The sequence below is a fragment of the Phoenix dactylifera genome, chromosome 2 (assembly GCF_051530095.1).
Source record: "Phoenix dactylifera cultivar Ajwa chromosome 2, Ajwa_hap1_PhDact_Kaust_v1.1, whole genome shotgun sequence".
Classification (NCBI taxonomy): Eukaryota; Viridiplantae; Streptophyta; class Magnoliopsida; order Arecales; family Arecaceae; genus Phoenix; species Phoenix dactylifera.
In genome coordinates, this window is record NC_143191.1 from 49011124 (window position 1) to 49025745 (window position 14622).

At 37.9% G+C, this 14622-nt stretch overlaps 2 protein-coding genes across 2 annotated transcripts; both read right to left on the reverse strand.

Moving 5' to 3' along the window:
- Positions 1 to 7180: 7180 nt before the first annotated feature.
- LOC148714873 (uncharacterized) lies at positions 7181 to 8922 on the reverse strand. The gene is made up of 4 exons (XM_089929126.1): positions 8467 to 8922; positions 8056 to 8379; positions 7839 to 7946; positions 7181 to 7732 (listed from the first exon to the last, which is right to left on the reverse strand). The coding sequence occupies exons 1-4, from the start codon at positions 8548 to 8550 to the stop codon at positions 7370 to 7372; spliced, it is 879 nt and encodes a 292-aa protein (XP_089785252.1). The 5' UTR covers positions 8551 to 8922; the 3' UTR covers positions 7181 to 7369.
- Positions 8923 to 9218: 296 nt separating this feature from the next.
- On the reverse strand, positions 9219 to 12275 carry LOC148714874 (uncharacterized). Its single transcript, XM_088714716.2, has 4 exons — positions 10383 to 12275; positions 10214 to 10275; positions 10029 to 10128; positions 9219 to 9947 (listed from the first exon to the last, which is right to left on the reverse strand). The coding sequence occupies exons 1-4, from the start codon at positions 12273 to 12275 to the stop codon at positions 9219 to 9221; spliced, it is 2784 nt and encodes a 927-aa protein (XP_088570842.2).
- Between the last annotated feature and the right edge of the window lie 2347 nt (positions 12276 to 14622).

Sequence of the window (14622 nt, forward strand, 5' to 3'; positions counted from 1 at the left end):
GGTTGCCGATGACGGTGACACAAAAATAGGCCTTAGATCCATCCCCCTCGAAGCATATTGAACTTGTCCTCTCGACAAGCCCTTGGTCAGATGATTTACCAAGTTCTCCACTGATTTGATATAACTTGAAGTTATAACTTCAGTAGAGGTGAGCTTCTTTAAAATTTTATATTAAAGCTCAATGTGCCTAGACAATTTCGAGTTGTGATTTTTATTTTTTACTTTTGCTATAGTCGCCTGATTATCATAGTTAATTAGGATAGCAGGAATAGGCTTATCCATCATGGAAATATTTGATAACAGACCCCTAAGTCAATCTGCTTCTCCACCAACTAACTCTAAGGCTACCATCTCAGCCTTCATGGTGGATCTAATAATCAAGGTCTGTTTGGAAGATTTCTAAGCGACTGCACCATCACGTAGTATAAAAACAAATTCACTAGTGGCCTTAGTGTCTTCGGAATAGGAGATCCAGTTAACATCACTATACCGTTCTAGTACAGTGGAAAAACTAGAATAATATATCTTGTAGTTAATAGTACCCTTCAAATATTTAAGAAGCCTTTCTATTGCATCCCCATATATCTTATCGGGGTTACTTTTGCTAAAATTGTGACATATTAATTACCAAAAATTAAAATATCATCTACGTATAAATATAGGATAATAATAGACTTATCAAATATTTTTCAATATACACATTTATCGAAGTCACAAATGGTAAAGCCATTGATAAAATGACTTGGTCAGACTTTTTATGCCACTGTCTATGAGCTTGTTTTAACCCATATAAAGATTTAACTAGCTTACACAGTTTATCTCTTGACCAGAAGCTACAAAATCTTCTGGCTGCTCCATATAAATTTTTTTGGTCTAACTCGCCAATAAGAAAGACAGTTTTCACATCCATCTGATGGATTTCAAGTTTATATGATGCTGCCAATACTATAAGCACTCGAACTGTAGTTATCCTGGTGATTGGCGAATAAGTGTCAAAATAGTCCATTCTTTTTCTTTGACTAAAACTTTTAACAACTAATCTAGCTTCGTATTTTTCAATGGATTTATCAAGATTTTGTTTTCTTTTAAAGATCCATTTGCATCCGAGTGGTCTAGACCCTGGAGGTAAGTCGGTTAACACCCATGTATTGTGTGAAAGGATTGATTCTATCTCACTTTAATGGCTTCCTCCCATAAAGGTGCATCACTAGATTTCATCGCTTCAACATATGTCAAAGGTTCATCTTCAACAAGGAATGTCTAAAAGTCATCTCCTAGGTTTTTCTCTATCCTAGGTCTCTTGCTCCTTCTAAGTTGAACATTAGGTTCTATTTCAGTGTTATCATTTTGTGATTTAGAGGATTCTTCTATTTTTAACTTTTTCTTTTCTTTCATAGGGAATGCATTCTCAAAAAAATACTATATCATCCGATTTTTTAATATTGTTCGGTGTGATGTCAGGTACATCTGATCATACTACCAAGAATCGGTATGCATTATTATTTTCTGTGTACCCTATAAAAACTGCATCAAAAGTCTTAGGAGACAATTTAGTCATTTTGCTAGAGTTAATTTTAACTTTCGCAAGGCAACCCCAAACTTTGAAATATTTTAGACTAGATTTTCTACCCTACCATAACTCATATGGTGTTTTTTGGTTATCTTTAAATGGTATATGGTTAAGTATTTTACATGCTAAACTTAGAGCTTCGTTGAAAAGATCAAAACTAGTAAGCATGGAGTTAATCATATCAACAAAAGTTGTTGCCCAAGGTGACAAGCCAAGAGGGGGGGGTGAATTGGTTTCTCTAAATTTTTATTACCTTAATTGAGTCAATTGATGAGTGAGTGAAGTTAAAACAATACACAATTCAAACACACAAGAAGTATAGTGGTTCGGTGCTCTCCCAAGCACCTACGTCCACTCCCCAAGCGACCCCTTGGGAATTCACTATAATCCCGTGGATTATAGTTGGATTATTTTCCGGGCTCACAATCCAAAAACCTTTACACTTTGGTTTTCCGAGATCACCAAAAACCTATGTTGGTTTTACGGGCTCACCAACAAACCTTGATAGTTGGTTTTATGGGTTCACCAACAAACCTACACTGTTGGTTTTACGGGCTCACCAACAAACCTTTATAAGGTGATTAAGAACAAGAAGAAAGATGAAACTCCTAGATGAGCAATTATAACAACTATGAGCTACTAAGAAGAGTTTAGAATATAGTTATCGCTTTGATGAGACTTCTCTCTTCTTTGTCAAGATTGCTTCACTCTTCAAGGGTTGATGGAGCTCTTAATGTTTCTTGGAATCTGCTCAATCACTTCCTTTTGGCACTTTGAATGAAGCACTTGGATGAAGAAAATTAGGGCTCTTATCTTTCTTGTGTAAGCTTTGATATTTTGCAAAAAGGATGTCTTCTCTGATGAATAGTGTCACTTTAAATAGTTTTCCTCATCCATTGGACACCTCCCATTGGTTAGATTTCAAAAACTAGCCGTTACTTGCTGTTGGGAGGTCAAAAAGTACTTCTGCAGAACTAGCCGTTATGCTTCTGCCCGTGCTGGGGTCGACCCAAACTTTCCTGGGGTCGACTCAAACCACTGTTCATCATACTTGGGGTCGACTCAACTTTCACTAGGGTCGACCCAACTTTCACTGGGGTCGACTCCTGCTACATTGGGGTCGGCCCTCTCAGAAAACACAGAACCTTATATTTCAGCTGTTTTTCACTAGGATCGACTCAACACTTTTTGGGGTCGACTCAAGGTACAGTGTGGTCGACTCAAGTTCCATTAGGGTCGACCCTTTTAGGGATTCCAGAGACACAGTTTTGAACGACACAGCCTTGGGGTCGACTCATGTTCAGTTGGGGTCGACTCCATTAGGGTCGACTCAAGCATTCCTGGGATCGGCTCCATCTGGGGTCGACTCAAGGAAGCTTGGGGTCAGCCCTCTCAGTAAATTTCAGAGACTTGTTTTCTTGAGGCTTGAAGATGGGGTCGACCTAAGCATGCTTGGGGTCGACTCCACTACTGTTCATCCGTGCCATTTTCGCAGAGGTGTGCCTGATGGTTCCATGATGTGCCGGGATCGACTCCACCTTTCTTGGAGTCGACTCATTCCACACTTTGCTACATCTTAAGGTTAGATACATCCATACAATCAATGAAATATAGTTCAAGCAATTTTGAATGTATGCCATGGTAGTGCTACATACTCTTAACAATAAAAATTACTATTGTGCCCTTAAGAGTACGTTTCACTTGAAACTTTGCTGGATTAGAATTTAGAATTCACTATCCCTTTTCTATCGCAAATTTTATCTCATTGTTAATCATTGAAAGACATCTTGATCTCATTCTTCTAATGTATCGAGAGTGTCGAACTCAGTAATGATGTATCATGTTAACTTGTAGTATTTAATTAGATATTTCCTCAATGGTTGTGTTAATCATCAAAATAACACTATCATCCTCAAAAGTTTTATTTTTTCTTTCAGCAACTTCATTTGATTAAGAAGTATAAGAGGCAGTAGTCTCATGTATAATCCTATGTTCCACACATAATTTCTCAAATTCTGTTGAACTATATTTTTCTTCTCTGTCTCACCTGAGTCTTTTTATTATTTTTTGGGTTTGATTTTCAATCTCTGATTTATAAATTTTAAATTTTTCTAAGGCTTCATCCTTAGTTTTTATTAAGTATATATAGCAATATTTTAACACATCATCTATAAAGGTAATAAAGTACCCTTTTCCTCCTCTCATCAAAATACCGCTCATCTCGCAAATATTACTATGTATTAAATCAAGTAGGTTAGAACTTCTACGTATTGATTTAAATGGTTTGCTAGGTTGTTTAGCTTGAACTCAAATTTCGCATTTGTTGTTCTTCTCTAAATTATTATTAGGAATTAAATTTAAATTCATCATTCTTTTAAGGGTATTATTCACGTGTCCAAGTCTACTATGCCACATCTCTAAAGAGTCGATATGCATAATAAGTAGAGAAAAAATATTTTCATTCACACTGTTGCATGGTAATATATTTAATTTAAATAACCCATCAGCAACATAACCTCTCCCTACAAATGTCCCACCTTTGGTAATTACAATCTTGTTTGATTCAAACACAAATTTAAAACCTAACTGACTCAAAAGGAAACCACTAACAAGATTCTTGCGAACATCTGGCACATATTACATGTTATGGAGAGTAAGAAATTTTTCAGATGTGAACTTTAATTTTACTTCTCCTTCTCCAATCACTTGTGCAACACTGGAGTTGCCCCATGGTCATAGTTCTCTCTTTAACCTCCTGGTAGAAAGAAAAAGAGAAAATATCAGAACAAATATGGATAATAGCTTCTGTGTCAATCCACTATTCGGTTGGATTGTATGCCAGATTTAACTCAAATTTCAAGATTACTAACCTATCCTTGGTTCCAACAGAGCCAGAACTAGTTATCTTGTTTGTATGAGGAGTCACTTTGTCTCCTTGCTCCTTGACCTTGTCCTTTGTATGTCTACATTATTTGGAATAGTGTCCTGGTTTTTCACTGACATAACATGTTCTCTTGCTCTATTCCTTTTGAATTTTCAGTTTTGGCTTCTTAAAGTGTTTCTTATGTTTATTCCTTGAAAAGTTAGTTTTCTTTATTTCTACTAAGTTTTCCTTTGCACTAACTTTTGAGTCATTATCCAAGTTCTGTTTATGGTTATCTTATATTTTTCTTTTATTTGATGGGACACTAGTACTTGATCCAAAGAAAGGGTGTGTCTTTTATGTTTCAAGAGACTTTAACATTCGTCCAGAAAGATGGAAACTTTTTTTATGAGGGTTGCCACCTGAATTCTCTCATCAATGGGGATATCCATTGCGATGATCTTCGCCATTATATTTTGAACTTTATGTGCTTGATCAATTATTGATTTGTGATCTACCATTTTGTAAAAAAGTTATTCTCCTATGACGAACTTTTCTTTTGATTTGGTTTCTTTACTATATTTCGACTCAAGTTCATCCCACAATGTCTTAGTTATACCTTTAGCTCTAAAGTAGATGTCGTATAAGTTAAAATTTAGTGCACTAAGTATCAAACTTTTGTACAGACGATCATCTCTTTTAAATTTGTATTTAGCAGCTGATCTGCCGGGTTCATGATCCATTGGGTCCTTAGTTGAAGGATCATTTGAAACCACATAATATAAATCTAATGTGTCTAACCAAGACTCCATCTTTGTTTGTCATCTAACAAAATTCTTTCCGTCAAATGGCTCATGTGTCAGGATATCGTTTAATGAGTTTTTAAATTTGTCCATCTTTGTGTTTCGAAAAGGAATCTCTTTCAAAAATGTTGGAATATTTGCTGGAACAAAACTCAAATAATCCACAAATAATTTAATTTCACTGAAACAACTAGTTCCAATGCGTAACTCTTTAGTATCATTTTCTTTCGATCCACAATAAAAAAAATAAGTTAAATAGTACCTGTAGGTCGGTCTGAGGCGCGTAGTCACTATCTTTAAAAGAGATTCGCCTCCTTTGTGCACCGGGTTCTGACGATCCTTCCTAAGATACAACAGACCATTGAATTTGCAGACGTACACAGTACTACAAATTATCTTGAACTCGGCAGGAACTTTTCTGTATGCTCGTACATGATAAGTTGGTGGGTGATGAAAAGAGCATAGATAAATGGAAGAAAACAGAGCTTGAAAGACTCTCTACATGTGAAACCGTGAAAAAACAAAGCTTTGAAATCAGAAATGAGAAAATGAGAGAACCCCCTTTTCTCTCCCTCTCGGTGTGGCCTTTTATAGGCTTCACTTAGAGAAACGTTGGAGACCAACGTTTCCCTATTCAAGACAGTTTTGAACCATCGTTCGTTAAGTTCTTCAACAGGCAAATCTTCAAGGATCAGTTTAAATGAGAGACGGTTTCGTAACTATTCTATTCAAATTTCAAAAATCTCTTACAGACAAAATATGGTACATTGGGGAAAGAATAGTGTCTCTGAAACATATCAATGCAGGCAGTGTGGAGAAGCTCGGCGTGGTTGAATTAATTTGTTATGAGAGGAGGGATGCTTCCATACTCGGTTCGGATTTATCTTTTGCACGAAAGAATGATCGATCTTCTTTCGTGACATCGGCCATTGGATCGCTTTCCATGTAGATCTTGAAGTATTCCATACTCTTTTATTGATCTATCTGCATAAATCTCAAAGAAACTATTGCATCATCCAAGAAAGAAGATGAATCCTTTTTTCCCACGAAGATATAATTCTTGTTGTCCACACTCAAGCACCCCCTTCCCCTTTATTATAGCTTAGAATCATACACAACCTCGTCTATTATAGTATATACGATATTGGAAATCATAATTGCCACATATTGCATGCACAATGTTGATATTATATCATAGTTGCCATATATTGCATGCATAATTTTGGTATAATATCTCAGATCAATCTTCAAAATTTATAGGATCTGATTGTCATATTCAAAATTAGTATTTGTATCAAATTATAAAAATTTGCTATTATATTATACTATATCTAATCCTTAATACACTACCAGAAAACACGCGTATAGTAACGGAGATTCCCGTCACTATACCGTGTTTCCGGTTACTAATATGGAATTTGTGACCGGAGCTCCCGTCACTGACTTCGTTACAAAAACACGCGTCGCTAAATTCTCCGTGACGGCGGCGATTCCCGTCACTAACCTCCGTGACAGAACCGCCGTCACTAAGCCGTTACAAATTCAAGAATTAAATATTTAAGAAATTATGTATTTCCCGTCACTATCCAGTTGCGGAGTTAGTGACGAAGGCAACTTGGTCACTGATTTTGTCACAGAATGCGGTCACAAGTTTGGTCACTAATCTGTCACGACCTTTAGTGACAGATTTAGTCGTCACAGACATGGTCACACATTTTGTCACTACATTTGTCATTAATCCCGTCACTGACCTAGTGATAAGTTTACGGTCACTAATTGGTTACAAACGCGCTGAACAAAATCAATTTTTATTGACCAAAATCCTGTCACTAAGTTTATGACTGCTCGTCACAATAGTTGGTAAACAATTTAGTAACCAAAATTTGGTCACCGATCACAATCTAATAACCTGGTACATTTGGTACATTGATTGGCACATAATAATAATAACAATAATATCATTAATAGCAAAGGCATTCAACATTACGCAAAAGTCATTTTAAATGTCATTCAAAATTGGCATCAACATGTCCTGAATCCATCAAAATCAAAGTCTAAAAATATGTCATAAAGATCAACAGAGATTTTATTCCTCCTAGGAATGCAAAGACCTATCATCTAAGGCAAAAACAATTATAATGAAGCATGATCAGCAGAACCAGAATCACCATTACTCCCCCGATCTGCATGCCTTGGTCCAAAGCCAATCTCTTCTCTCATCTTTTGAAGAACCTCCTCTTGCCATTTTTTCTTTTCCTGCTCAAGAATACGTAGAAGGTCTTCATGAGTGTACAGCTCTGGAGCTTGACTTGTAGAGGTGGAAGCAGATGATGATTGCCCAATAATTCCAGTGAGATCCTCTAGGGGACTAAAGCCATAGACATGGCCATGAGTTGGGACACCAGTTGCCTCAAACCACAAGTCATACTCACGTGGAGGAGCATCTGAGGTGGAGGCATCACCATATTTTTTGGAGTATTCAGCTGAATACTTTGCCTGCCAGTTGATTTAAAAGAAGAAAAAAACATTATGGTGGATCAAACAAGAGATAAACATGAGCAAGCTCAATAATATTTATGAATCATAAAAAAATTATACTTACCATGACAGCTTCACTTCTCTTATCTACATATCCTCCCATGCCTTGCTTTGTCTTATGCGTCCGATTAAAAGATTCAACTATTGTTGGCTCCCTGCCTAACTTTAATTTCTACAAAAGAGAAAAGAAAAAATTCATTAACATATAATGGGCTAATTTAAGATGACTGAACAATAATATAAAAATTATTATAGAAATCTAATTGAATAAAGATATGTACCAATCGTTCGTCATGATTGACAAATGTGATTGATCCTCCACAGTGTTTAGAGATGCTACCGTTCTTCATGGTGTTTCTATTATTTTTGTTGGCTTCTGATTTCTTCTTCCATTTTGGGGAGATCCAAATATCAATTAGCTTATTCCAATTTTCTCTAGAGATCCAATTAGGGGGTTTATCACGGGCTTTGTTTAAATCTCCTTTTGCTTCCAGAAGCTTTTGGCTTCTGACCTTCCTTAATGAGGTTGTCAATCGTCGCTGACAATGCTTGTTCCAAACTTCATGCACATGATGCAATTGTCCTGGAAGAATTGTGTGTATCTCCTAACAATATATAGATCGCAAGTAATCAGACTTACTATTTGTTAAGGGCAAAAGTTAATGATAAGAAATATAAATTAATTACATCACCTCAAATTTGTTCCACATTCCAACTTTAGCATGTGTAGGGACCTCCCTCCATGACAACCACGGACCATTAAAAAATTGGCGCATGATAGCAACAGCTTTGTGACGGACCTCATAATCAAGAAACCTGCAATTTAAAAAATATTCATTAGAAAATAAATTAAATACTTTAAATGCAACAAACACATAAATTCAAATTAGTGATATAAGAAAGTGATATTTTCATACATTCCTCTTTTGCACCTAACAATCACTTTTCCATTTGCATCAACAGGGGCTTTAAGGGTTGGTTCTGGGCCATTGCTCTGTCTTGGATCAATTCCAAGTTCATCATTCATCTGATCCTCATTCATTGTATCCTCATGATTTTGCACTGCACCATTCATTTCTTCATCATTTATTTCTTCATTTGCATCCAACTCTTCAATCATGTCCCCATCAGGAATGTAATCATCATCATCATGACATTCCTCGACACGCTCAGGCAACCTAGGAGGTTGAGGAAGAACTTGAGTAGCAGCCAGTATTAAAGCTGCTTTTCCATTACCTATTGCTTTCCCTTTTTTCTTGGCCATAACTGCACAACAATAAAAAGTTATAGTTATTTCACAATGTAAATGTCAACAAATTCAATCAAAGTAAAGAACAATCAGTGGACCTGTTGCTTTCCCTTTGCTCTTTCTCATGTCTGCACAACTATAATTTATAAGTCTAAAATTAGTTATTTTAGCATTCATAAATATGCATGTTGTATTTTAATCTTCCTCAGCCTCATGCTCCTCTTCCTCAGTTTGTTCATCTTCAAAATCTTCTTCTTCATCCTCAAGATCCTCTTCCATTTGGTTAGTTGTCAACTCAATTTCTGCTGCATCAATATCTTCTGCATCTCTATTAACACCAACCAAAATGTCTGGGTCATCAAGCTCATCTGTCATCGAGATTGGGGTAGGAATCCTGTAGTTTTCTTCTTGATAAAAATCAGAAAAATTTTCTTCTGTCCCACTAGGAAGGAACCTACCTCTAGCTTTTGTCTTAATTACTGCCCACCACAATCTTCGATTCTTCTTCTTACCTGGGTAACCAGTATAGAACACCTGATGTGCTTGTTGAGCTAATACAAACGGATCATTGGTTGGAAGTCTTAGTTTGTAATTGATCTCAACGAGGCCATGTTGAGGATGCACTTTCATACCCTTATCTCTGTCATACCAGTCACATTTGAATAACACTACTTTATTACCAATCCCAAAATAGTCTAACTCGATAATGTCAACCAACATCCCATAATAGTCACTCTCAAAGTCATTGTAACTGCTTCCCTTAATGCACACACCACTGTTGAAGGTTCTTTTATCCTTTCCATATTCTTTGGTGTGAAATCTGTACCCATTCACAAAGTAGCCTTTATAACATTTAACTTTATTCCCAGGGCCATATGATAGGTCCTTTAAGCGCCCATCAACATGATTTTTACTGTCATTAACCTAGCATGATAAAAATAATATCGTAAGAATAAATCAAGTGAAAGTCTAATTTATTATTATATTTATGAATTTACAGCTCACATATGATCTAAACCAAGCCGGAAACTCCATTTCGCGTCGTCTTTCCAAATCAATTTGGCTTATATTTGGACAAGATTGCCGGATATAATCATCAAAATACCTACAAGACAAAAGCTATAATCACATATATTGTACTCCATATGCATTTTTAAGCATGATTATAATTAAGTACTTGTGTAACTTACTTTCCAAAAGGTTGAACCTCCACACAATTAAGAAGAACATATAACTCAGCAGCATTAAACTCCTGAGTAGTCAAATGCCTTGCAGAAGGTTTTCCAAAAGGTTAACACACTTCGATATGTTTGAAGCATATCCATCAGGCAGTCTTAACCCTTTCACCCACTCGCAGACCTCCATTGCTTGGTCTTTGGACAATACATAGAAAGCTGGAGGCTTAACTAGCTTTCCATTAACAAATTGAATCCTCAACTTAGGACGCTTGCAATACAACTCCAAATCTTGCCTTGCTTTCACATTATCTTTAGTCTTCCCTTTTACATCCATACAAGTGTAAAATATATTGAGAAACACATTCCGAACAATATGCATGACATCTAAATTATGTCGAATAAGTAGTGTATGCCAATAGGGCAACTCCCAAAATATGCTCCTTTTCACCCAATTATGATCTTTACCGAATCCAGGAATGGTGTGCTTAGGAGCTTTCAAACCAAAAGTTATATTAGGCAAAGCAGAGATCCTATTTTTCAACTCCTCACCAGACAGTCGACGAGGTGGGGGGTCTGTCTCTATTCTACCATTGAAGAAACTATCAACTTGGTATCTGTATGCATGGTCCATGGGCAAGAATTGACGATGGCAGTCAAAAAAAGAAGTCTTCCCACCATGTTGTAGTGTAAATGTTTTTGAGTTCTCCATACAATATGGGCAGGCCAACTTTCCATGCGTACTCCATCCTGAAAGCATGCCATATGCAGGAAAATCATTGATAGTCCATAATAAAACTGCCTTCATTTGAAAATTCTCTTTTCTAAAGATGTCATAAGTGGTGACCCCTACTTCCCATAATATTTTAAGTTCATCAATCAAAGGCCTAAGCAAGACATCAATACTTTTGCCAGGGCTCTTAGGTCCAGAAATGACTAAACTTAGAAAAATGTAGGGTCGTTTCATACATATTGATGGTGGAAGATTGTAAACTGTTACGAAAACTGGCCAACAAGAATAAGGACGAGCTGATTGGCTAAAGGGGTTAAATCCATCCGTACATAACCCAAGTCTAATATTACGAGGCTCGGTAGAAAAGGATGGATGAATGCGGTCAAAGTGCTTCCAAGCCTCCCCACAAGCAGGATGCACCATCTCATCTGAATCACCTCCCTTCACATGCCATGACATGAGTTCAGCCGTTCTGCTTGACATAAAAAGCCTCTGAAGTCTTGGTGTTATTGGAAGATATCGCAACCTTCTATAAGGAACATCTTTTCTTCTACCACCACCATCATTTCTTCTGAGTTTATAACGAGGATGACCACAAATAGTACACTCAATCAAATTCTCTGTTTCCTTATAGAATAGCATACAATTATTCTCACAAACATCAATACTTGTATACTCCAACCCCAACTTCCGAAGCATCTTCTTTGATTGATAGAAATCAGAGGGCAGCTTCTCACTTTCCGGCAACATATTCTTCACTATTTTCATGATTCGATCATAGCAAGATATACTCATATTAAATTCAGACTTGCAATTTAATAATTGACTAATAGCAGATAACTTAGAGTGTTTTTTACACCCTTCCCACAAAGGTACTTCTGCATCTTTCAACAAAGAATAAAAATCTGCAGCATCCTTGTTTGGCTCTTCCTCATGATTAACTTCAAATGCACTTCTCAAATGAAGTTCCTCTTCTGGACCCATAGCTTCCATCACCATGGTTCTATATTGCTGACCATGTTCACAACCAACATCCATTGATGTGGATGCTTCTACTGTACTTGTACTTACAGGAGCAACTGCACCAAGTAACTCCCCATGTGCAAACCATGTTGAATATCTCGGTGTAAACCCCTTTCTCAACAGATGAACATTGACCGTATCACGGTTAAGAAATTTTTGGTTGTCACATCTTATACAAGGGCATCTAATCTTATCACCACTACAATACTCTAACTGAGTAAATGCAAACTCAAGGAACCCTTTAACTCCATCACAGAACTCAGCTCTTATATAACCATTTTTACTAAGTCGGTGGTACATCCAATTACGATCAACTGACATAGTTCCTCTAAAAATCAAAAAAATAAAACAACATAAGAAAGCCTAGAAAATATTAGAGAGATGATAAAAAAAGAAAACAACATAAGAAAAACCGAACCATTAAAAACACGAAAGGCAAGATCGTAAAAAATGTAAAAGAAACAAAAACTGGTATGATATTTATGAAGATGAGAAGTTATCATAAGCATGACAAAAATAAGTCATTCAATCTTGTCCCAGCATCATTGACATTAAGAAGGCATTCAATCTTTACAAAAAGCTGAACATAAGGAATTAACCTTTACAAGTTATCTGTTCATTCATCTAATACCAGCAATATTCAAAAAGCATTTAATCTTTACAAAGACAAGGAATACAAGTCAAATCATCCAAATTTACATATGGAATACTATCTGCTTCACATAGAACAAATGTGAATATACATGATCGCCTCTGATGCTAGGAAAGCATGGTACTTCTTAGCAAGCTTTTTGACCAGTTTCTTGATTGCACACTGGAAATAACTCACAACCATGAAGCAACACCACTTTCCACCACTTTCCATTATTCCTTGCAGATGAACAATGATTGTAAAAATGAATAACATGACGAAAAAATTAAAATCCATGAACTTTACATAATCCCAACCCATCAACCCTCAAAATTACAACAATAATCAGTGAAGCAGTCTAAATATATGCAAACCATTGGTAGAACTAACAAATGTGTCAGAATAAAAATGCATAATATTAAGGAGCTCCTCAAGTACAACATTATTTTTGTCTATTTTAGCAACAGTAAATTCGACACAGTGCCCGTATCATGATTTACCCAACCAAGTGATGTGTCCAAGTATCATAATAAAAGCAGCTACTCAGATATATCAAAGTTTCTTTCGTCTATTTTAGCAAAAAAAAAAAATCCCTCCTCTCTTTCTCTGTCTCCCGTCTCCACCCAAAACAAAACCACTGTCCCCACTCCCCACTCTCCCACTGTTCCGAGCTGTCTCGCTGCCCCACCACCTCTCTCTCTCTCTCTCTCTTTCTCTCTCCGGGCTTGGGCAAAATCTACCGGGATCGAGCTTGAAGAGGAGGAGGAGGAGGAGAAAACTCTTACCGGTGACTGTGAGTCGGTGACCGGAGCCGCGGAGGTTGCCGTCCGGGGGAGAAGGACGCGAAGAGCCGCCGGCCGGTCGTTGAAGAGGCGACGACACCGAGAGGAGGCGGCTATCAGGCTCTCAGCGAGGGAAAAGGGGGGGCGGGGGCGGCGGCGGCGGCGGCTCTCAGCGAGGGAGGGGGGCCGGCGGCGGCGGCTCTCAGCGAGGGAGGGGAGGCAGCGGCGGCTCTCAGCGAGGGAGGGGGGGTGCGGCGGCGGCTCTCAGCGAGGGAGGGCGGCGACGGCTCTCAGCGAGGGAGGGCGGCGACGGCTCTCAGCGAGGGAGGGGGGCCGGCGGCGGCGGCTCTCAGCGAGGGAGGGGAGGCAGCGGCGGCTCTCAGCGAGGGAGGGGGGTGCGGCGGCGGCTCTCAGCGAGGGGGTGCGGCGACGGCTCTCAGCGAGGGAGGGCGGCGACGGCTCTCAGCGAGGGAGGGGGGGCGAGGGAGTGGGGGGGGGGGGCGGCTGCTCTCAGCGAGGGACGGGAAGGGAAGGGAAGGGAAAGGTTAGGGTTTTGGTATTTAAGTCGGTTTGCAAGCCAAATTGTATATAGGCTGATTTGGGCTAAATCGTGATTTGGGTTAAATCGGTTTGCAAGCCAAATTTCATATCAAATTTTTTTTTTATTTATAAGGCTGATTGGATGGGACTTGCAAGGCAAAAATATTTTTGAACTATAAAGTATGGTAAAAAAATTCTATAAAGCAGAAAACTTGCAATAGGGGTGCAAATGGGTCATGGCCGACACCATGAGATTTTAAAATGAGAAGAAGAAATTTGAGTTTTATAGAGAGCGATTGGAATTTGGATTATCGAAGAAATTTGGGCGGAACGGCGGGCACACTTAGTTTCATTTTGGATATTCCTCCTTTTATTTTTTCTTTTAATTTAGGTTTACTCAAAAATAATATTTTTAATATTTTTGGAATTAAAAATTAAATTTGGTGACAGAAATTTTTGTCAATAATCTGTTACTGCCAAAAATAATCTTTTAAAAATTTATAAATACTAGGGTTACTATATTTGTGACGGCTGCATTTGTCACTGTCTGGTTGCAATTTTGGTTATCATATTGCTGACAGATACCCCGTCACTATGATGGTCACTAAGGTTTGGCGCCCATCCTACCCGCGCATTCTGTGACCGGTCTGTCACTAAACGGTCACTAAGTTTACACCACGGTGACCAAATTTCTGTCGGTCACTAATCCGTCACA